The 22784-nt window shown below is 48.7% G+C and overlaps 1 protein-coding gene across 2 annotated transcripts in view; it reads right to left on the bottom strand.

Annotated features, from left to right (window-relative positions):
• The window catches only part of NR4A3 (nuclear receptor subfamily 4 group A member 3), a 29208-nt gene extending 12616 nt beyond the window's left edge, over positions 1-16592 (bottom strand). The window contains exons 1-6 of one of the 2 annotated variants that reach the window (XM_054817303.1): positions 16131-16592; positions 13366-13539; positions 9851-10737; positions 7532-7661; positions 6412-6584; positions 786-985 (exon numbers count right to left, since the gene is read on the bottom strand). In XM_054817303.1, coding sequence (XP_054673278.1) covers positions 786-985; positions 6412-6584; positions 7532-7661; positions 9851-10735 — 1388 coding nt within the window. In that variant the 5' untranslated portion in view covers positions 10736-10737; positions 13366-13539; positions 16131-16592. Of the gene's footprint in view, positions 1-785; positions 986-6411; positions 6585-7531; positions 7662-9850; positions 13087-13365; positions 13540-16130 lie in introns of those variants that run through there. The other variant, XM_054817304.1, reaches the window with a different exon arrangement.
• Between the last annotated feature and the right edge of the window lie 6192 nt (positions 16593-22784).

Genomic DNA, 22784 nt, shown 5'->3' with positions numbered 1-22784 from the left:
CATTTTTCAGATTGTAAAAATTGATAAGGAACAAACAATGGAAACTACATGCAACAATGCACCACAACGCACATAACATCATAAACTCTTTCATACGAAAACCTGTGTGTAAGAGAGATATTACAGCTAGGCTCTCCTCTCCTTCCCCTCCCCATTGCCAATATCCCTGTTAAAAAATGCATGCAAAGGTCATTTTCAACCTAAAGAAACAAGGGCATAATTCAAATCACCAGTCTGGAATTTTCCCAGTCCCTGAAAGTGGTTTAGGTAAAGTCTCTTAACTAGTGCTAGACTGACAAATAGCATCTCACTCTATTAAATGACTTGGTATTAAGGAGAAAAACAGTCTGACCAAGATTTTAAATCTTCTTCATCCCTTTCAAAAACGGACGACAAAAACGTGCGTGCGCAAAAGAAGGGAGTAAAGGAAAAGCTTTCATACTGAAGGTGCTTTCCTATAGTTCATGCTGATGAATATGAAGCAAACTTCCTCAAATAATACCTGAGGATCAATTTCGATTACTAAGGAAGAAGAGGATGGGGTATATCAAATAAAAAGAAGCACATTAGCAAGACCTATGCTCTCTTTTTAAATCACCTTCTTGCTTTTTCTGCAGCATAAAAAAATTAAATGCCATATCCTTTGGATGCAGACATTGCTGATGCTTTGTGGGGTTTTTGGTACAACTGACAATGTTCAAAGATAGCGCCATATTTATTCCTTAAAAATATTTAGATGGATGATTTTTCACATCAGCTTAAGAGGAAATGAAATAAATAGTTACCTGATGGAGAGTCTTAGTACAAACAGCTCCAAAAAAGCTGATTCTATGAGTAATGTCTGATCTTCTTTGGGGAGGTCAGTAAATCCTGGGATTTTTTCTGCCCAGCCTCTAGTTATGTCAACGGAGGCAGTCAGAAGATTATAGAACTGTTGTACATGTTCTGCATCTGTGCCTGCAGCAGCCTGATCAGTGGAACAGTACTAAAATGAAAGCCACAGAAAGCAACGTTATATGCATTTAAGGGCATTCTGTGAAACATACGGCGTTACCTGCCCGACAACATTCCCTTCTGTGGCAAAGCTGGTATTATTATCAAAGGCATAATAAGTAGGTCTACGTCTATCTACCTATTTGGCTACCTACAGGCGTTTGCTATTCAGATGTATATTGCAAAAATATTTCCACACGTATAGAAATCATTTAAAATTTATAAATAAAATACAATACTTATCACATTTTACAAGTACCTATACGCTATTAGTAAACAGAAACCTGGTGGGTAGGATAATTTCCATCACACTAGAAGAGGAATACTGTTTAACTTACTACAATTAAACGCTTTTCCCATTGATGAATTTGTCTCAGTATGTCCAAAACACAGATTTCTTCCAAAAACCTCTCAAATTACGTTTTATCTGACAGTGATAGAGACACGTGAGATAAATCATCTTTTATCTGACACATGCAGCATTGCTTCATTTGAATACAGAATTGGTTCAAAGTAAAACAGCTGCCCCATATCACCTCTTATCCTTCAAATAGAAGCATTTAAGGTTCAGGAGAACCTATTATCCTGCTGATGCAGCCATAACTCTTCCAGACAACCATTCGACAGCCTCAGCTTGCTCAGCTTCCCCGTGACCCTCCGACAGCTCCCTCCCCGCTATCTCCTACTTCCGCACCAGTGGATGGATCCCTGTCACTCCCATGAACACTGCTCGCTCTCTCTTGGCAGAAAATACAACAGGAGCTTTAGTGGCTCGGTCCGATTCTGTGCTTGGGAAGGGCTGCTGGTTTTCTGAGCAGGAACTGAATAATTTGGGATTTATTGCAACAACATCCTCCCCATCGAGCATCTTATGGGTTATTTCTGGCAGAGACTTCATAGCAACTCTCTGTCTAGGACTCAGCCAAGGAAAGGTTGGGGTGGTCTCCATGGCTGAAAGCGGTGTGCATGCCCTTTTAAAACAACTTTCCACAAGCACTTAGGGCTCGAGTCCGTCAGCCTAAAGAAGCAGAAAGACCCACATCTCTTTCCCAAGCAGTAATAGTGGGCTGACAGCCTGTGAGGACCTCATTACAGGCATGCCACTTGGGCTGCTGACATCACCCAAGTTGCTTACTGCAACCCAAAAGTCACCTCTGCGCAGGAAAGACAGTGGGGAGCAGCAAGCAGAATTCCTCGGGTAGGTGTCCTGTTCTCTGCCTGTCCTACTTGGAGATGGTTGCTGTTGGCAGGTAAGGGGTGAAGGACACAGTGTCAGAGCCACTGATTGACTGGAGAACCACAGCAATCCCAGAGACCTCTGGCCACATCTGGGGTACTGGTGCTGGTCCTGAATGACTCTGCTCTGCTTACCCTATACTAACTACATGAGTTTCTCATGGTAAACTCCAGCTCCCATCCCTAGTCAGCTGGTGAAATACGTGCGGTCCCTCTTAGGCAGTTCATGTGGAGACAAATTCTGTCCCAGCTACTCCAAAGGATCCTGTGACAATGAAGCAGGTAGAAGCCAAAATACAGAGAGGATGGGGAGCAGCGGTAGAAAAATCTGTATGTTGCATCATTTACATGTTCAGCCCCCCATCTGAATGGAGCAGTTGAGGATGCTCAAGCAGCATGAACTAACTACTCCTGGCACTGGACTGCAGCAAGATGCACCGGGGTGACTAGTAAGTAGAAAAAGATCAGAGGCTTTTCCAGAGATCTTGCATGTTCTGGACCCTCTTAAAATGAAGCTGTGGAGAAAGCCAAGACAGCATGTGTGTGAGGAGATGGGCTTTTCCCGTTCATGGTCTTCAGCTCGTGAAGACTCTGGGAGATGCGCTTTCCTGCGCCAGGGCTGAGCTATGATTCCTTCTTTCTACACGGGGAAACCAAACAGGCTGATGGAAACTCCTGCCTCACCGTAGGTACTGTTAAGGCAAGACACATTCTTGATCCTTTGAGCAGTGAAGAGGAAGGAAAAGAAAAGGAAAGGCAAACAAAAAAGATACTACCCTAAGTTCATTCTAAATATAACTCGTCACAAGTCAGTGTAGTTATGCCAGGTATTAATTTGCTCCCAATATTTATAAAACATTCCTTTGGCAAAAGTAAAGCAAAGTTTTAACATTTTCTAATGAAGCTGAATGCTGCATTATGCCACATAATTGTGAATGTTACAGTATGGTATACCCCACGTGGAGCACTTAATTAAATTAAAAGCATCTAAAAAAATTATAACCTGTATTTTTTGTTATAGTTTAGCCCATGAGAGCAATTTTAGAAGAAAGGTAAAAAATTATACGGAATTGTATAATTTTTAGCTACCATAATATGTCACTATTCGCTACAAAGAGCTAGCACTCACAAAGAATAGCTAAAAAAAAATTATTATTTACTTGTAACAGACTTATGAGAATATAAGTAACCATAAACAATATGTATGGTTTGGTTTATGCACCAACATCTGTGTTTCTTTCCATCATTATTTCACTGAGAAAAGGTGATATTTGACCTAACTTCTGACCAAGACAGCCAGCTGGTAAGCTTGCCCGTGGTCAGGAGGCCACGGTAGGGAAGGGCTCAGATCTGCATTTCTTAACCTGCTCTGTACAAACTGGAGGCACGTCGGGAGAAAGCCAGAAGACAAAGCTCTGCCATACTCCCTTCCTCAGAGGAGAATTAAATGGGAATTAAATGAAACCCGACTGTTACTTAAGGAGTGCTGCAGTTACTCAGGGGGTGCTGCATGCGTAGCAAGCAACGTTAACTTGTATGGTATATCTAAAGAGATTTGGAAAGCCTGATGTTGAGGAGCCTGATAGTGTGACCTAGCTCTACCCTTTGCCTGCTTTCATCAGACCTTCATCAACTGCTACAGCTGCCAAAGCCTATCAATAACTTCTCTGCACAGAGGAGAAGCTATCCTTGTTTTTTCCCAAAGCCCCAATATTTGTTAAATTTTGTGGCTGGGGAAGGGCGGGGGGGGGGGAGTGTATTATTACCTAAATGCTGCACTCTCCCTCCAAAAAGGCAACATTTCTATTTAAGTTGGTGGCTATTCTGCATGAATAAGGACGGCAAGATAGAGGGTCTGTTTCTCATCTCACTTACTTAGAAGTGTAAACTTGTGGAATTGTACCAGTAAAACAGGTGTGAGACCGGACTGCGGCCCTTGGCCTTTAAGGAGTTCATAAAGCAAATTCTCTTCCTAGCAATTGCTTTTTGAAACCAAATACCTAAATATACCATCGCTGTGGACTGGTAAGTTAAAACCAGTGCTGAAATGAAAAGTGGCCATGTTCTGAACAGAACCGGTTCCAATCTGTTTTGGTTTAATATTCATAGTTTATGTAATTTATTTTGGGGTTTGGTTTTTGGGGTTCTTTTTGTGTGTGTAGGTTTTTTTGGAGGGAAAGGGTACACGTTCCTCTATGAAGCTCTTATCAGTATTTTTAAGAAGGTCAAGACATTACAGCTTGTAAACATGAAGACCATGCTAAACATTAAGGTCGTGTTTGCAGAAGTGTTAGGACTGACTCCAAAGCCAAGTTTCCAGATCTACCCATTTCTGGTGCACGGCAGGGTCACAGCCTCACCAAACGTGCCATAAGTTAGTCTTTACAGGTACACGATTATTCTTCAAAGGGATTTTTTTAGCATTGCAGTGGGTTTACTGCATATTTCATTTATGTTAATCTCAGTTTTTACACAGCATTTGTGTCTGATCTCCCTTAACTTTTCAAAATAAATATAAGGTTTATGAAAACCATAAGAATCTATTCATTTCTTTTAGCATATTTTTCTCTTTTCAGTACTACTCAGTATAACAAACTATTATATATTTTATTGTAAAGAAAAACTTGGATATTAATGTGTCCTAACAAACAATCATACTTAATCTTTTAGCTACCAAGACTAAATTAATTTACTGTCAATCATATGCTTCCTGTAATGTCCAACAGAATTGTTCAACAATTAGATCTATGGGCTGTTTTCATTAAAAGACAAATAATTACTGCAGGACAAAGAAAAAAGTCACGTAAAAATATACAGTTTTCATTCACTTTTTTGTAAATGTAAAAGAACTTTATAAATAAATAAATAAATAGATAAGGTTAGATACTGCTTTCATGGCCTGGGCTGTTATACGCCTGTAATTCTGTGGAAGCCAGCAGATTTCTGTCAAAGAGCACAGCTCGTCACACACCTTGGTATTTGCAGAATGACTCCCTGAGACATTCTGGGTAAGTTAAAATACGTGTAAATACGGCTAATGCATTTTCCCCCTACAAGGTTGTCAGATACTGAACAGCCAGATTCTTAATAATAATTTGGAAAATTATATGATTGTATACTTACAGATTAGCTTGAAGAAAAGATGTTACAGCATGCTTAAAATTGTTAAATGATATATGTAAGTATATTCTAAAATATAATAATGTAATTTTTATATAATTACAATCAAATATGTTCTAGTATTAAATATTACCTAGCAACAAGTGATAAATGGCCAATGTAGATGCTGTCTGAGTACGGCTGCATTTGTTACAGTCTCAGATTTAACCATATTTCATTAAGGGGAAGGAATTTGATCTTGTTTTTCCTTAGCTGTATTTTTTCCTTTTCCTATATCAACCTGCCTAAAAATGTATGTAACAAGCCATTTCAATGCTGTATTTTAATAACTATAGAACAGGTTTTTAAGCTTTGAAAATATTCCATGGATATTTAAATGGTGAACATGATACATTAAAGAACAAGGTTACAAAAATATACAATCTCTGGTAAAGCTTTGCTGAGATAATGTTTTAGAATTTTGATTTTTAAAAGTTTGTTTTACAAATGTGAATTTTATTGAAGAAATATTCATGCTGGTGTAGCCAAAGCCAGACCCTGGTCCCATTTAAATAATGGTAAAATTCCTATTGGTTTCAATAGAAATGGCCCTGTCCATCCAGTGTTACTTCCTGCAATCCTTGTATCTGAATATTAGGGAAGCGCTATTAGATTTTAGCCTTCAGAACCTGGAAATTAAGATACTGGACATATAAGTATTGCTCCTGAGCTTGGTAGATTAATCGATCATACTGTAATTGCTAGTGTTTTGGCACAGCCTTTTGCAAGAAGAATGCTCTATTTATCCACACATTTTTGCTTTCACTCAACCATGGAATATACTGCAGATAACTTTGTGACTGAGATCCTCACAACGAATAGTTACTAACACTAATTTCTACTGCACCTTTTTTCCCTTCATAGTCTACCTTCCATGAAAAGACACGGCTGGCTGGACAAATTTCTACCCTCATCCAACTTTCACATTTAATTTCATTTTAGCAAACTGGCTGGTAATCAGAAACGCACTTCACTAATCATTTCTATGTGGAAAACAAAGAGGCAAAGAAAAGCGAGACATACTCTTGAATAGTCAAGCTCCCTGGGCGTGGAGTCGGTTAAAGCTCGTACAAGGGCGTTCATCATGCTGATGGGAGGAGAAGGCGGGGAGGGCTGAGAGGGTTCTTGCTGTAAGGGGCTCTTTGGTTTGGAAGGCAGCCGACCTCTTCTCCCTTTCAGGCTGTCGGTACGGACAACTACGTAAAAGAAAAGAGGGAATCAGTTGTGAAGATACCAGCAAACGACGGATCAGAATGAACACCTGCTTTTCTTATGGTGGCCAGCCCGGCAAAAATAAGAGCATTCTCCAGTTTCAGCACATGCTCTTGATGCTTTTGATTGCAAAGGAACACAAATGATACCAAAATTGCGTCAGACCTATGATCATAAGCAGCAATGTAGCTGCTTACTTAAAGCCCAGCTGTGCTCCTAGCGTTCGTGCTTTGTTTGCAGCACATCTGTGCGCCCGTGTGTGTGTGCCCGTACACACACAGAAGCTCTACTGCTGAAAGAAAACTGAATGTGAAACACAAATTCTAATGTTCCTACCACTGGTGCACCTTTTAAATGGCAGAGTCCTTCATTCAAAGTAATTTTAGCTTTCTTGAAGCATTTGAAAAAAAAAATGGTCACGCTATATAGGTTATATTATCCACGTTAGTATTTGCAGTGGGACTGCTCACACAGTATTACTCACATACTTAAATATTTGCAGAATTGAGACTAATGAGTTGATCCTGTTTCCATTTAAATTAATTGCAAATTTACAATCAGCTTATGGGTATGAGACAAGATCCTATGTCAAAATGCACACAATCCAGTGCAGCCCCCCGTGAGATAACAGGGGGAAGCCAACAGCATTATCGAGCAACGTTCAAAGTTAATAAAGGAGACATTTTGGCCAGTGTCAAATTATCCTCTTGTGACCTTGCTGTTCTTGAACTCCGGGCTCTAAAGTCTAAATATGATAATATGGGTGAAAAAAAGAAAATCAATACATTATTACAAAACAGCACATATTTTGGGGTAAGTTATGAATTCCATCATTGTACAATTCATTGTAAAGGCATCTATGTCCACACACACACAAATTCATTAAACATAATATTTCAGTGTCTGGGATAATAATAGCAACAGTCCTTACCTTCTTTAACCATGCCGACGCTGAGACACTTCTGAAACCGGCAGTATTGGCATCTGTTACGACGTCTCTTGTCCACTGGACAGTTTTTATTTGCCAGACAAACATATTTTGCATTTTTCTGAACTGTTCTCTGTGAAAATGCAACACAAAAATAGTAAACTGATGGTTTCTTGAACAACTTAGAACCTGACAAAATGTGTTTTAATTACAACATGAAAAGCGACAGTGCAATTCATATAATTAGATAAAATTAATTTCCTAACACACTAGCCTGCAGGAAAAACAATTTTATTAGTGTTAGCTGCTGACAATGAAAATCATCTAGGATTGTTCTGAAGCAAGTCTCTGGAGACAGGCAACTTTGAATGATAAAATCATATCTGAAATTACCAGGTCATCGCATCTACCTTTGGGGATTAGATTATCTCCGCTTTTAATATCCCTTTGGGAACAATTTTCTACTTGGTTCATTCCCTTGATTATTGCTGACCTTATTAAAATAAAATCAAAATGATCTGCGATGTACTTCTCTTGCTATCGCTATTGTTAGTCAAATACCACAATAACTGGTTTGGTTAGCCATTAAAATCATCAGGGGGAAAAATAAAAATACCAGAAACCCCTACAAAATATGTTTAGTTAAATATTCTGGGAAAGTTAACCTGACCTGGGAAAAATAGACAGAATTATACTGTAGTTATATACATTTAATTCACTCTAAAATGATCTTAAAAATATACATTCAATTTAAAATTTGTAAAAACCTGGTAAGCCTTGGCAGAATGTAACAAACATTGATGCAAAAATGTATTATGTGTTTCCATACTTAAAATCAAAGATACATCAATAAATAACTCAGCACAAAAAAAAAAAAGACATTAATAGGAAAGACATCAGAACAGGAACAAATTTATCAGCTCAACATTCAATATTAAATCTTTCACTGCAATTAAATTAATGGAAAAATGTTATTTCATCATTTATGTTCCTTTTCAAATCACAGCCTCAACGTACTAAATATAAGAGACACAGCAAATATTGTTCATTGCACTTTGGAGCTGAAAACTGTTTAATTTTGCAGAATAAGCTCTAGGTACTGCTCCCAGTCAAGGATATGCTATTGATTTCCACAGGGGCAGGATCGGGCCCGTAAGAGCTGCTATTTCCAGGTTATTTGTGTTTCCTTTTCTAATTGTATTTAAATAACAAATGAGTTTTACAGTAGATGTGTATTTTTCCATGTTGTCAAATGATTATTATTAAGTAACGTCAGCAGCTCCGTCTACAATTAAAAAAATGTTGCAAGCCACCCCCCCCCCAACTATTTTGGGACTATTTTTGTTCCCATCGTATCTTTTACCAGAACAGGGGCATGACTGCTGTCTTTGCAGGAAGGGCTATACCAAATCAACCCCAAATATATCAAATCTTAAACCTGCTGCCCAGAACCATCCCACCAAAAGTCTGTCCCAAGTTCTTCACTTAAACAAGCTAATTCTGAAAATAATTCTGGAATCTGAACTCAGTCTGTTGAAAGGAAATGACAAAGCACCCAAATCTAAGAGCAAAAAGAGTGTATCCAATTCTTAAAAATATAAGCACAAAGCTTAAACCGAGAAACTACTCCGTGTAAGTTATTTGTGTTGCTATTCAGCTGCAAAGCCTTCTCCGTTACAGGGCAGGCACCGGGACCCCGTGCAGTGCTTAGTCACTGCTCTGCTTTCCACTGGTGAGGACTCACGGGGCTCCTGAGTAACGACGGGGCAGCAACCAAATAAAACTAGAAGGGCTTGGGTTTGTCCCACGTGTGAAACCAGTTTCCTCCCGGCACCGACCCTACAGCCCTCCTCAGCCCAGCCGCCCCAGGACAACACACGGCATCGCTGCCGTCCACTAAAATATCAACTGGACTTTTCCCATTTCTGGATTTCTTTCCTCACTTAAAAACAAGGTGTAATTGTGAATGAGTGACTGAGTAAACCCCAGGCTGGATGTATTCCAGGTGTGTTTCGCTACAGAATAAATTCCAGTTTATAGCTAAGACGGGGGGTGACCTGTACTCTGTTGAGGGATGCTGGCAGACTGGGGACATGGTTTGCCCAGCTCACTGCCACAGCCCTTTCTCAGCCGAGACCGGCTGACCCTTTTATCGCACGGAGGGCTTGCTTTGGCCTTCTTCGAAAACTTTGGGTGCGTGTCAATCGCGCACGAGCTCTGACACAACGCCCCCGGGCGAGGACCAGGAGCGTACTGGGGCAGGTAGGGAGGGAGGGGAGGCTGGGGGAGGCGGGGAGGGGAGCAAAACCGCAGAGGTCTCACCTTGAAAAAGCCCTTGCAGCCCTCGCACGTCCGTACCCCGTAGTGCTGGCAGGCGGCATTATCCCCACAGACGGCGCAGGTGCCTTCCCCGGACGAGGAGCTCCTGCTGGGTGGAGATGGGAGGCCGCTGCTGCCGCCGGCGCTGCTCTCACCCATCAGGCTGGAGGTGGCTGCATTGAGGCCGAGCGGTGAGAAGGCTAAGGTGGCTGGTCTTTTGGCCAGGTGAAGCCCGTAGGAATGGCTCTCCATGGGTGCCTGGCTGGCAGCGGGTCTGTCGGAGCCCAGGGGCAGGCTCAGGGAGGCAGGGTCGTAGCACATGTGGGCGGCCACGGCCGGCGTGTGGGGGGGCGAGTGCTTGAAGTGGAAGAGGGGGAAGCGCGGAGGCACGGTCTTCATGGGAGCAGTGTCCATGAGGTGGCCGGGCGGCAGGCAGGTCTGCGTGGGCTGCAGCGGGGGCTCGTCCCACAGGTTCTGGTGAGAGGGGAAGCCGGGCGTGGTGGGCGTGGAGGGCGGAGATTGTTTGAAGTACATGGAAGTGCTGGGCATCCCCTCGTCCGTGGAGGGTGGCAGTGAGGGCTGGTACGGGGAGAGACGGGTGTCTTCCATCTTTATGAGGGGCCTCTGGCCGGAGGAGGCAGATTGCATTTGGTAGAGGCAGGAAGGCTTGAGCTCATAGCTGCCGGAGTAACCCTCCATAAAGGTGCTGAAGCTGGGAAGGGAGGTGGTGGCAGTGGCGGTGATTTCGGTACTGCTCAGGTCCATGGTCAGCTTGGCATAGTCAGGGTTCATGATCTCCGAGCCGTACTCCGAGCCATACGCGTAGGTCTGAGCTGCATAATTTGAACTGGGCGGTGAAGGACTATACTGCGCTTGCACACAGGGCATATCTGCAAGGGCAAAGGGGGACGTTAACAGCAAGCCCAGTGTGCCAAAGACGCGGCCCAGGTCCTTGCGAACTTCTTTCCTAGAAGCTTTCCCACATTTCACGGAGCTCGGTTAAGACACCTGACTCCCATCCTCGCCTGGACAGGGGACATATAAATTAGCCTCAAGTCTTTGCCTTTCAACAAGAAATATGCATTGGGCATCAACTAAGCATTAGGCATTAGAGAACCTGCTCTCATCTAGTTGTGGGAGCAACTCAAATTTATACCAGTGTCAGTGAGAGAAGAATCCATCTCAAGCTGCCCTACATCTGCTGCTTAATATACATAGGTGTCAATGAGAATTAGATAAGCAGAATGAAAACAGTTTATGGCTCTAAATCTAGCTCTGTATGCGTGCAACTGTGCCATAAAATTTTCATGAAGGGTAAACGAGATTATCAAATGCATAATATTGAAAATTATTTTAAAAGAAACAGCATCTGCAGTGCATGTCAGAGGAACAACTCAAATCACAGTGTTTGCTACTTAGGACTTGCATACATCAATTTTTTGCTTACTCAACTCTGGGCCTTTGAAGTGTATTTCTGGTCAGCTAATAATTTAAGGTTGCTGTCTAAGTAGTAGTTTTAAGGTTTATCTGTGGTAGAACATTCTCCTAAAAAAAAGTGGGTGGTACAACATATTCTTAAATTTGCAAAAATGTAAGAGTAAAAATATGTGGTATTTCTGTGTCTGTTTTTATGGGAAAGCAAGGTTGAGGCTGCTAATATAACTGTTTTTACTAATTAGTCATAAAAGTTCATGTGGTTCACTAATAGTTGGGATGGCTGAAGCAACATAGAGCCTGGCTATAAAGATTTGATTTTGTTTTTTCCTTTCACTTTTCCTGCTAGTCTGCTATTTCCTTTGCTGCTCTCAGGAAATAATGGACCCAATTCTGCAATCCATTTGATGTTTGCCTGACCAAACACTGTGAGATTGTAGCCCAATATTTGCAACCTAAACTAAAAGTGTGTGGTGTGTTACGGTTCCACAACAGAGGAATAAAATGCATAGATTAACATAAATTCTTTTGTAAAGAGAAAAGAAAATATGGAGAAAATGTATATCCAAATTAAGTGCAGTTCATCTTTTCTTAATTGTGGTAATTTATATTCCAGAAGCATTGATAAACAATTCTTATTAAAAAAACCCAAACAGCTGTGTTAAAAATAATGGAGTTTTCCTCAGTATTTTAAGAACTCCACTCACAATTTTTAAATTTTCACTTGAGCCTGACACACAGGAATTCAAAGAATTTGTGTTAGATCAACTTTTAATTCTTCCCTGCCTGCTTTGCAGATAAACATATTTAAACTAAGCACTAGATTTCAATTATCATACTGCTACAAACCATTCAGATCTTTCTTCTTCTCGAGAAAACATTAACAACTGAGAAAAAATAGCACCGTTTTCTGAAATTAAGATCTTCTTGCTTGTAAATCCAAATACTTAAAGGAAAAAGCAGGACAAGTCTTTCACAAGCCTTGCCTCTCAATGTTATTTATGTCTTTTTCTACCGTTCTCTTTTTTTCTTATCAATTTCTGTCCATGCCATTCCACGCACACACATTTCATGGCCAGCCCTATTACTATCATTTGTTAGTCTCAGGACCGTCTGTTAAAACATACTGATCAGTGCTTAATCAAATAAAAAGGGAAAGAATTTCCTTCCATGCACCTCCACTGAGAACTGACTGAGGAACACAACTGCATGAGCGGACAGATAATGTCACAAGTGGATGTGTTGATACACAACCTTATGAAGGAAAAAGGCTTTTTTGCTAGCTCAGAAAACGAGCAGGAGTTCAGGCAAACACATCATTATGCTTTTTTTTTCTGCCTTTTTTTTTCTGAGTATAACAGGGTTATGTCACTGAATTCTGTGCAAAGTGGAGTAAGAAAACAGAAGTCTAAAATAAGTCTGACCTGAGAACAGAAAAAATATCCCTAACCTAAAGGTCTGGTCTGTGGGACTCCTCCTACCTCGCCCTTTGCCAGTGCATTCGACTGACTAATTCTAACCCCTACTTTTCCACTTAAGGCACCAATATTAATTACCCTACAAAGTAAATAACCTGGGATTTTTTCTTCTTTACCCAACAATATTAAAAAAAAAGCCCCACAGGAGGCGCATTGAAGAGCAACCTGTCATCAAAGCCCTAATGAATGGGTAAAAAAAATCAGAGTAGGGACATTCAGCGCTATTACCTTATTATTCTGCTATCTGTGCTAGAGCTTGACAGAAGGGATGCCCAGTTTAACGCCGAGCAAGCTGCGCTCCTCACAGGGACACTAACAGTCCACCCATTTTCCCCTTAAAAGCTGGCAGGTCTTTGGCCGGGGACTCGCAACCCCCATGTGCCCAGGCACAGCATCGCTAAAAGCGCTGCGAAACGCGGGCGCTGCCCAGATCCTTTGCGGATTTAACCCCCCCGCGGCCCCGGTACGGGACGTCGGGGACCGCTGATGCCAAAGGGATTTGGGAAGGGTAAGGGCCGCGGCCGGAGCCCTCGCATCCCCTCCTCCTCCTCCTCCTTCTCTCCCGGGAGGAGCCGGGCCGCCCGGCCCCGCGGAGCGGCAGCTTACCTGGCGGGTATCTTGCGCGCTGAATGGTGGGGCTGGAGGTGCGGACGGAGGCGGCGGCGGCGGGCGGCGGCGGCGGCGGGAGCGGCGGCGGCGGGGTGGGTGCCGGCTGGGACCTCTCTGCGGAGGCGGGTCTGGAGCCTGGCCTCGGCGGGGGGCGCTCTTCCGACCCGGGCTCTGTCCGCCGGCGGCGGGAGAAGAAGGCAGAGTCAGGGGGCGGCCGTGCCCAGCGGGGCAGAGGGGCGCGTCCCCACGCCTCCCCCCCGGCGGAGCGCCTCGGAGAGACGGGGGGAGACCTAACCCCACACTCGCACGGCAAGCCCTCGCCTCGCCCCACGGGTGGGAAGGGGGAGCCGGACGGGCAGCGCGTTTCTGCCAGCTCCCGCTACCTCATCACACAAAAGGCAGAAAGCACCGGGCTGGGACAACGGAGCCGCCGGTTTGTTCTCCAAGCAAGGAGCCTGGGGAAGGCAAGAGGAGAGCCCCGGGCGGGGTGACTACAACAACCGGGGGAGCATCCCCGTGCCTCCACTTCCCCGCGGGACCTTTCCTTTTTTTTTTTTTTTTTTTGGGGGGGGGGAGCGGGGGAGGCGGCCAGCAGCAGGCTGGAAGTTTCTACGGAAGGTACCGGCCGGACCTGAGGGCTTCCCTACCAGCCCGGCTAGCCTGCGGCGTCTCCGGGTCCTGCTCCCCGGGCGGCTCTGCCCCGCGGGACGCCCCGCGGCCACCATCGGGGGCGCAGGGGAGGAAGCGCGACCCCGCCGCGTCCCCACGGCCCGAGGGAGCGCTCTGCCCCGCGGCAGCGCGGGGGATGCGCGGCGGCGCTGGTCCCTGCCACGGGAGCCGCTCCCCGGCGGCTCTTTCTCTCGCTCCTTGTCTTTTTTTTTTTTTTTTCCCCGCGTCCTTCTCCTTTGACACCCCCTCCCGCCCCCCCCACTGCCCAAGCTCTTGGGATGTTAAGTGACTGCTAGCTCATCCCTTTCTCTCCCGCGGGTTTTGTTCCCTCCCGAGCTCCGGCGAGGCGGCTTCCCGCTCGGCGCAGAGCGCCCTAGGGCTCCTCTCCCCCCCCTCCCCGAGCCACCGGTTACCTAGAGACACTCGCTGCGCTTTTAACCATGCAACACCCCTCCGGACTGCAGCCGGCCGAGCCAGGAGCGCAGAGCCGTAAGGGCTGTAAATTAGGAGGAAATAACTACCCTTGTCAAAGCTCTTTTCTTCCTCCGTGCACTTTACATTCAGCCCCGAGTGACACCCCTCCCCACCCTGTAATACGAGGAGGAAACCGTGAAATACTCCATTGTGATTGTGACTTCTTCAGGCGAGTTTCGAAACCTTCATTTACCCGGGAGGGACGGCGGAGGGGGAAGCTCCATTGAATTAAAAAGTTTCGAGCTCGATTTCCACCGCCGGTTAGCTCGCGATTTTTTTTTGGGGGGGGTCGCCCGGAGCCGCACGGTCACTCCAGCAAATATCCACGAGCTCGCGTGAGATTCACCTCCGAAGAAACCGTCTGGTCTGGTTTAGTCCATTGTTTTTACCGGGGCCTGACTCCAGCATACAACGGTCTCCACGGAGGAGAGAAAAATAGGGCGAAGAATGTAATCGAGTGAAGCGGCTTGGATAAAAGTTAGCGATTCATTCCCAAACTTTTTTTTTTTCTCTTTTTCCTGGAGAAAAAAATCCGACCCAACACACCACCCCCCCTACAGAAAAAAGCGTTTTCCGCCCTTTCCCTGGGAAATATCCTCGCACGGAATCCATCGTCTCCAAAAATTGCAAGTTAAATAACAGCGTTATTAACTAACCGCGCGAAGGTGAGCCGCATCTCCGCCGGGGACAGAGTATCGCGATAATGCCATCCCAATAACCGTCCCCCGACATAATATCACAACCCAGCGCCCGCGCTTTCTCGCCTCTTTCCAAGACAGAAACTTCTTTCGCAGCTATTAAGGCGAGAAGGCAAAAGCGAGAGGCGCCGCGGGGGCAGGGAGTGGGGCAGCGGCGGCGCAGCCCAGCCTTCCCGCACCGCACCACCCGTGCCGGGGCACCACAGCCCCTCGTTACCGTTTCTGACCTCCGAAGGGAAAAGTGCACATTTCCGAGGAGCTGATGCCGGGCAGACGTGCCGAGCAAAGATCCCGTCTCATTTCAATACAATATGTCACATTCCAGCAATTACCTCTTGGGGCGAGCTCTTTTCGGGCTGCCGAGAGGGCTGATGTCTCCCAAAGTGAGATTAGATCAACCTGCCCCGCCGTCCCTATTAGACAGCTCCAACTTGTGCAAACAAAACCACCTATTTCCCAAGCGCAGTCAAAGGAAGGAGACAAATTACTGCCATTCATCACCGGCACTGTAAACTCCCCGCCGCCGCCGCCGCCGGCAGCATCATTTCCATGACAACAACTAGCAGAAATACCTTAGTACCACCGGCTCCGGCTCCCGTTCCTCTCAACCACAACCCTCCCGTTTGCGAGGGGCGGCGGTGCCCCGGGCACGGCGTGGGTTGCTGAGCCGGCAGGGAGGCTCGGAAGCCGAGCGGCAAATGAGCATCCACGGGAGACGGGGGGGGAGGGGGGGGGGGTTGGGGGGGGAAGGAGAGGGAAAAGTTTCAGCGAGAGCCCGGCACGGTAGCGCGTCGGCTGAGCCGCATCGCCAGCCGCCGGCATCTCCCGAGCATCTACCCCGGCGGCGCAACTTTCACGGAGAGTGGGGACACGTCGCGTTGTCCCTCTCCCTCGGCCGCTCCCGCTCGTTCGTATACGTACTCGGTTGCTGTGGAGGTTCCGTCTTTACATCTAGTTTGTAGGTGCCCGCTTCCTTAAAGGCGCATGTAGGCGCTGTCCAGCGGCAGGACCCGAGACACAAAACCCCGGAGACTCCCGGCGGCTGCAGGTCCGGAGGGTGCGTTATCCCGAGGCATGGAAAAGGATTGCAAAAGCCTGAGGAGCCAGGAGCCCGTCCCCGGGCGGAGGGAGGGAGCGGCCGGGCGGGCGAGGGATGCCGAGTCGCTGCCGCCGCCGCCGCCGCGATGTGCCTTTGTGTGTGTGCGGCGGGAGCCGGGCCGGGACCTGCGCCCGCGTCCCCGGTGCGAGTGCCCCGGGGTGCGCGTGTGCCTGCGCGGAGAGAGGGGACGGAGGCGCCTCTCTGCGCTGCTCTCCCGCTCCCTCTCTCTGAACGTCATTTATGTGAGAGGAGCCCTAGCGGCCTCTCCATAGAGCGGCTGGAATGCGAAACGTCAATAGTGACGCCATGGGAGCCTGACGCTACTGACCCCCCCCCCCCCCCCGCCCCAGTGTGTGCGCCGCGCTCCCGCCGCACCGCGCCGTTCCGTGCAGAGCCGTGCCGAGCCGTGCAGCGCCGAGCCGCGCAGCGCCGGTGAGGTGGCCGCTCCGCCGGCAGCGGGACGGGGTGGCCGGCCGGCCGCCTCGGGGCCGGCTGCCCGCGACTGCCTGGCGAGTCACTCCCGAGACGCATTAAAATTATATTATTATTATTACTATTATTATTATTTTAACAACAACAACAGCGATCGTGTTGTGTTGTTTTGCAAACGCAGCAACTCTTTACTGGAGTGGTTCAAGGGGAAAATAACTTTGGTTAATTAGTGGCACTTTCAGGAGGAATTATTAAAGGGTTTTCCTTTTTTTTTTCCTTTTCCCTCCTTTTTTTCCCCCCTTCTCTTATTTTCTTTTTTTCCTTTTTTCTCTTTTTTTCCCCTCCCTCTTTTTCTTTTCTTTTGAAACTTTCCAGCGCGCAGGAGCAAAGCGCAGGTTGTGGAGGGTGCCGCTCTGAGCGGGCTCTCGGGCGAGCGGCCCTGAGAAGCCCCGGGCTCCCGCCTGCGTGTGTCTGGCTGTGTGTCGGTGTCCGCGTGTCTGCCTGGGGCACCGGGCCTGCGGCGGCTGGGTCCTCCGCCGCCTCCGCTGACAGCAGCCGCCCGCCGCCGTGCCCGGTGCCGTGTTTACTTCCGCTGCCGGCAGCCGGAGCCGTTTATTATTGTCATTGCGGCCGTTATGGCCGTTTGCTGTGCTTGTGCTTCGTACGGAGGGACTCTGCGACACGAGTTCAACCGACGGGGGGCCGGGACGCCGCGGGGCCAGGGGCGAGCGAGGTGCCCCGCTTGGCGCACGCCCGCCGCCCCGAGGAGGAGGGACCGGCGGAGGCGGCACTTTCGCTTTGCCCACTCGGGGACCGCCGCCTCTCGCTCCACCAGCCCGGTGCCGGCACCGCCGCAAAACACGCTCCCGCCTCGGGCGGCGGGGAGAGGACGCCGGGGCCGGCGCGGGCTTCGGCGGACGCCACGGACCGGCGGTGCGGCGCGCTGGCCGCGTACGGCCCTGGGATCCCCTTCCCGAGGCGGCGAGGCCGGCGGTGCGCGCCGTCCCTCCGCGGGCGCCGGGGCCTCCCTCCTGGGCCGGCGCCGCTGCCAGGCCCCCGCTCCCCCCGCGGGGGAACCCGCCGGCCGCCGGGCTCCCCGAGCGGCGACACTTCCCCTCCGGACGCAGCCAGCCCCCGGCGGGGCCAATCAGCGCCTCCACGTCACCGCGGAACGCCATCCTCGTGCCGCCGCGGCCAATCCACGCACAGGACGCGGCGGGCCCCGTTCCGAGGGGCGGGACGTAGCGAGCTGACGCACGGCAGCCGCGTCATTGACGCAAGCGGCGTTGCTAAATTTAGCTGCCGGGCCCCGTGCAGGGCGATCGGGATCGCGCGGGGGAGGGGGCGGAGTCGGAGCCCATTGAGCGGCGGCGGCGGCGGCGGCGGCAGGGCGGGAGCGCGCGCGCGCGCGGGGCTATTTTTGGGCCCCCCGGTTGTGATCCGGCCAAACCAAATATAGATGCGGGCGGGTATTTATAGCGCCGGCGAGTCCCATTGTCGTGGGGACGCGCCCCCGCCCGGCTTCCTCTGCGCAGGGGGTGGAGTGCCGGCCCGCGGGGACCGCCCGCCCGCGGGGACCCCGACGCGCCCACGCATCCCCCCTCCCCCCCCCCATCTCGTGCACCACCACCCCACCCCCCCTCCTCCGGCTGACCCCCGCGACTCCCCGGACGGGGAAAGCCTCAGCCGGCCGCTGGCGGGGCGCGCCGGCCTCCGCTCTCCTCCCCGCAAAAAAAGTCTCGCCGGGCCGCGCTTGGCGGCTGGGCTCCCCCTCCGCGTGGCCGGGCCGCCGCCTCGGGGCGATTCCCTCGCTGCAGCGTGCGCTGCTTGCCCTCCCCATCCCATCCCGGCCCTCCCGCGGCGAACCACTTGACGTTCCCGAGCGGCGGCCAAACGCCCGCTGCGGGGGAGCGGCGGAGGGGCTGGGGCTAGGATCCCCCCGCCCCGCTAGCGCGGGACACGCGTGGAAGCGCGGGGTGTTTCCGCGGCGGGGATGCCCCGCTCGGCCGCGGCGGGGATACCCCCTGCCTGACGCAACGGAGCGAAGCAGGGGCGGCGGCGGGCGCGCATAGCGCGGCGGTGACCTCATGGCAGAAGCGGCGGCTGGTTGGGAGTCCTCCCCCCTCCCCCCCCTCCAAACTAACCCCCCCTCCACCCCCCCCCGCCTGTTGAGTAAGCGCCGGGAGAAGTGAAAATGCCATGACGGGCCGGTGCGCTCATCCCCGGTGCTGACACGCCGCGAGAAGGGAGATTCCCTTTGATGCCGCTGCCGGCGTGGGCGGCTGAGGGCAGGGGAGGAGAAAGGGTGGCACTTTCCGCCCGCCGCTCACCCCGGGCACCGGCCCTGATAAAAATACTCCGCTTTCCATGCTGTCATTTCTCCTCTGCATCTCGGCCTCTCTGCTGGGAAAGGGACTCCGCGGAGCGCGGCGGCCGCCGCCCGGGGCCGGCCCCCTCATCCCCTCCGGGCGGGCTACCCCCGGGTTATAAAGTCCCCACCGTTATCCCGAAACTCGCACGGAGAGTGTGTGCAAACACAAAACGTCGGAAACAGGTGGACGGTCCTAGAAACCGTATTGCTCCCCCACCCCCTTCCCTGCCACATACTCCGTGCAACTTCGCAGCTTCCTCGAGCTGTTCCTGTCTCCCACGACGTGAAAATATCGTCATGTAAGAAGGCTAAAAAAAAAAAAAACGAACCAGCAAAACCCACCTCAAATCCAAAACCGGCGGCAAGAGTGTTTTGAAAGCCTTTAAAATAATATTCGAGGTGCTATTTAAAGAACCGCTACACAGGAAATGGGATATTTGGAGAAAATAGTTAGAAAGTGCCGTTGAGAGTGTGGTGTGCTTCGGGGAGATGCCGGTGCTGCGCAGGGAGCCAGGCGCTTGCTCGCTGCCCAACCGAAGGCAGCAGTTTCCTCCGGGGAGAGCACGGCCTGCTATTTTGCAGTTATTTATGAAATGAGAGGTCACTCGCTGTACGCTGCGTGCTTCTGAAGCGGCGAAAAGGAAGTCCTTCGTGCAAGGAGCTCCCAACCTAAGGATAAACACCGGGGCGGAGGCAGAGATAAGGGGACAGGAACAACACGGAGGCAAATTGTCTAACTGGCGTGTACGCGTCGGCTCGATTCGCTGGAAGTGGTGGTGCAGGAGTGAGGGCCTGAAGGATGGCGTTGCCGGGGCTTATTGGGTAACTCAGGATAATCAAACCAGGCACTGGAGCTCTGTGCAATGAGAGGAGGAAGCCTGTGGGAATGTGAGGGAGGCCTTAGGAGAAATAAAGCTCCAGGAGGTGGGGAAGGTTGTTGAGAGATATTTGCCGGGTGATGCCATAGTTGGGGAGACTGAAGGTTACACGGGGACACTGGGAGCAAACAGCATGGAGAGGCTGAGGGGTTCACTTCCCGTGCCCACCCATGCGTTTGCATTTATGGCCAAATCACTTGATGACAACTCATCAGAATTTGCAGTTGACTTCTCCAACACCGGAGCTTATGCAGTCCAGGCCAGTCTTTAGGCTGCAAATTTCTGGGACCAAGGCAATGAAAATTTCACTGGTTTTAGGCTTTTACTGCAGAATTTAAATACCCAACTCAAAAAACACAATCCAGAAATCCTCACCAGCTGCCATCTATCTGGAGGCACCTAAATTCAGTAGTGCCATAAAGGTGCTCTTTGGAAGGTCATCTGGTGCAATCTCCTACTCAAAGAGTATTCCCCTGTATTACCTACAAATTCCCCTATCTTCCTCCAGGATGCAGAAACCTACGTGCCACCTGTGCCTACATGCCACCTTCTACGAAACCCCCAAAAGAGGAGTTGGTGCACCCAAATTACACGATAGCTCAGTAGTTTTAGGACTTGCACAGAAAATAGGACATCCAGATTCACATAGTTTGTCTGGGGCAGGGGGGCAAGGGTGGGGATGGGGAGAGTCAGCCTACATTCCCCACCTCCCAGGAGATTGCTGTAATCCCTGCATCATTCTGGGTGGCATCTCACCCACCCGTTTGAAGTGGTGAAACTGCTTTCAGGCTTGTGTGTGAGCGCTGTAGTCTAGTGCTTCAGGCTGTCTGCTGGAAAGGAGGAGATCTGCCTATCCATTCTTGCTCCAAAGACGGCTTATTTTATGTTAAACACCTATAGTATAAAAATACTGCCATGGCCTTACCTGAACTTTCTTTCTTGCCTGATTAATCCCTTCCTATGGAGCATGGTTTCTATAGTAAAAGCTCCCTTTCCCCTCCACACCTTCCCAGACAGCCAATAACCTGGTGATGAGGCCATTCTTTCTGATAACGGTCGTTGTGGATTCGAGTCTCTTTAAGCAGAGAAAGGAGCTGAATCCCAGATCTTTTATTTTCTAGGGAGTCCTGTAATTGACAAAGCCACAGAGTCAACGGAAAGTAGCACCCATCTTCTTCCAGCTGTGCCTTTGAAAAAGCTGATAGGTGGGCATCTTCAAGATAGGGTTCTAATACCCTGAGACTTCCTACGCTCCTAAGCTACGTATCCTTGCTCCAGAGGGGTGGGATTTGGGATGTGCCCCCTGTCAACGTGTTGCAGGTAGTCTGTTTTGTACCTTTTTCTCATCCTGCAAGCATACAAAGAGTTAGATGATTAATTTGGATTTCTGGATTTCTTTCTGGGGATGGGGCACTAACGAAAACACTGCAGTTTTTCATTTGGTCACCTAAAACCTTGTTGGATTTAGGTCTGAGTTAGAATCCTACCCTTCAGAGGTATCCTGCCACTCAGAAAATAAATGTAACAGGTTCTGGTGATGATCAAGGTGACTAAAGTCTTGAAAACAGGATGTGATCCTGGTCAAAATGACACCTAGCTGAGTTTGGATAGCCTGGAACAGCAGCTCTGCCTTGGCTGCCTCACATGGTTAGGCCAGCAAGTTTCTGTACGCAAGGTAGCGTGCTACAATAGGTACTCAGGACACCCAATTTATCACCGCTGAGTTTCAAAACTGAAAGAGGAACTCATCCCGCCGCCTTTGCTTGAAAGGTGCCCTTGTCATACAGAGGTCATGACGGGGAAGAGGGAAAGGCCTATTTTAGCCTTTGGTGGTATGTTCAGCAGGGTACCCCCTGCCAAAACTGAGTCCTAGTCTTGACTAAATGAAGTCCCAGTCTAATCTAGCCTGCTGTCATACTTTTACAGTCAAAAGTTTATATTTTCTTTTTCAAACTAGTTAAAGAAATGGTTGGGTGGTTTATGCTCAGATTTTCCAAATTACTATCATTGGATCGGGGCCATGCATTGGAAATTTTTGCCCCAAAGGAAGAAATTTTGAGAAAGATTCAAATGATTCAAACCCAGTCTTTTATGAATGTTAGAAATATGCGCAGTATGCTTTGTTCACAATAGCTCTGTTTTCCCAGACAGAAGCTCCACCAACTGGTGGAATTGCCATGGAATTCTGCAATACCACAGATGGGGAGGCTTGAATATTCCTGGACTGACTCAGCCTGTTCACTTTGCCTGGCTTATAAGACAATAGGCGATTCTTTCTTGCTCAAGAAGATCCAAAATTAAAAGTAAAGGAGGTCACATATTAACGAAAGGAACGGCTGCCTTTCAGACAAACCCACAGACCAAACCGTGATCGTATTAAGCAGAGAGGCTGTTGAGAGTATAATTCCTACTGCCCACGTAAGAGCTGATTAGGAACGGGAGAAGCCAGGACCAGACAAGGTTCAGACATGCAAGCATAGCAGATTATTAAATAAGGAGATGAAGAAGCATTCAGAGGGATCTTAATTTAAGTACATTAATTATGTAATAATGAAGCAGCTTTAAACTGGATTTATCATGGATACACAAGAACTACATTTTGCAGTGGCCTTGATTCTTTCATAAGGACAATCTTATTTGATTGTGTTCACTTAAAGAAAAATGAGAGAGACAAGGGAAAAAAAAAGCTCAAGCTCATCTTATCCTGGGCAAAGATCTTGAAGACTGTAATGTTTACTAGAGAGAGCTGGATTTTAATGAAGGATCAAGGCCGTGGGGCTGGTTTATCAACCCAA

This window comes from Grus americana, chromosome 2 (genome assembly GCF_028858705.1).
Source record: "Grus americana isolate bGruAme1 chromosome 2, bGruAme1.mat, whole genome shotgun sequence".
In the NCBI taxonomy this organism is placed as follows: Eukaryota; Metazoa; Chordata; class Aves; order Gruiformes; family Gruidae; genus Grus; species Grus americana.
The sequence above is the reverse complement of the archived record's forward strand: the minus strand, read 5'-3'. Positions and strand labels throughout refer to the sequence as shown.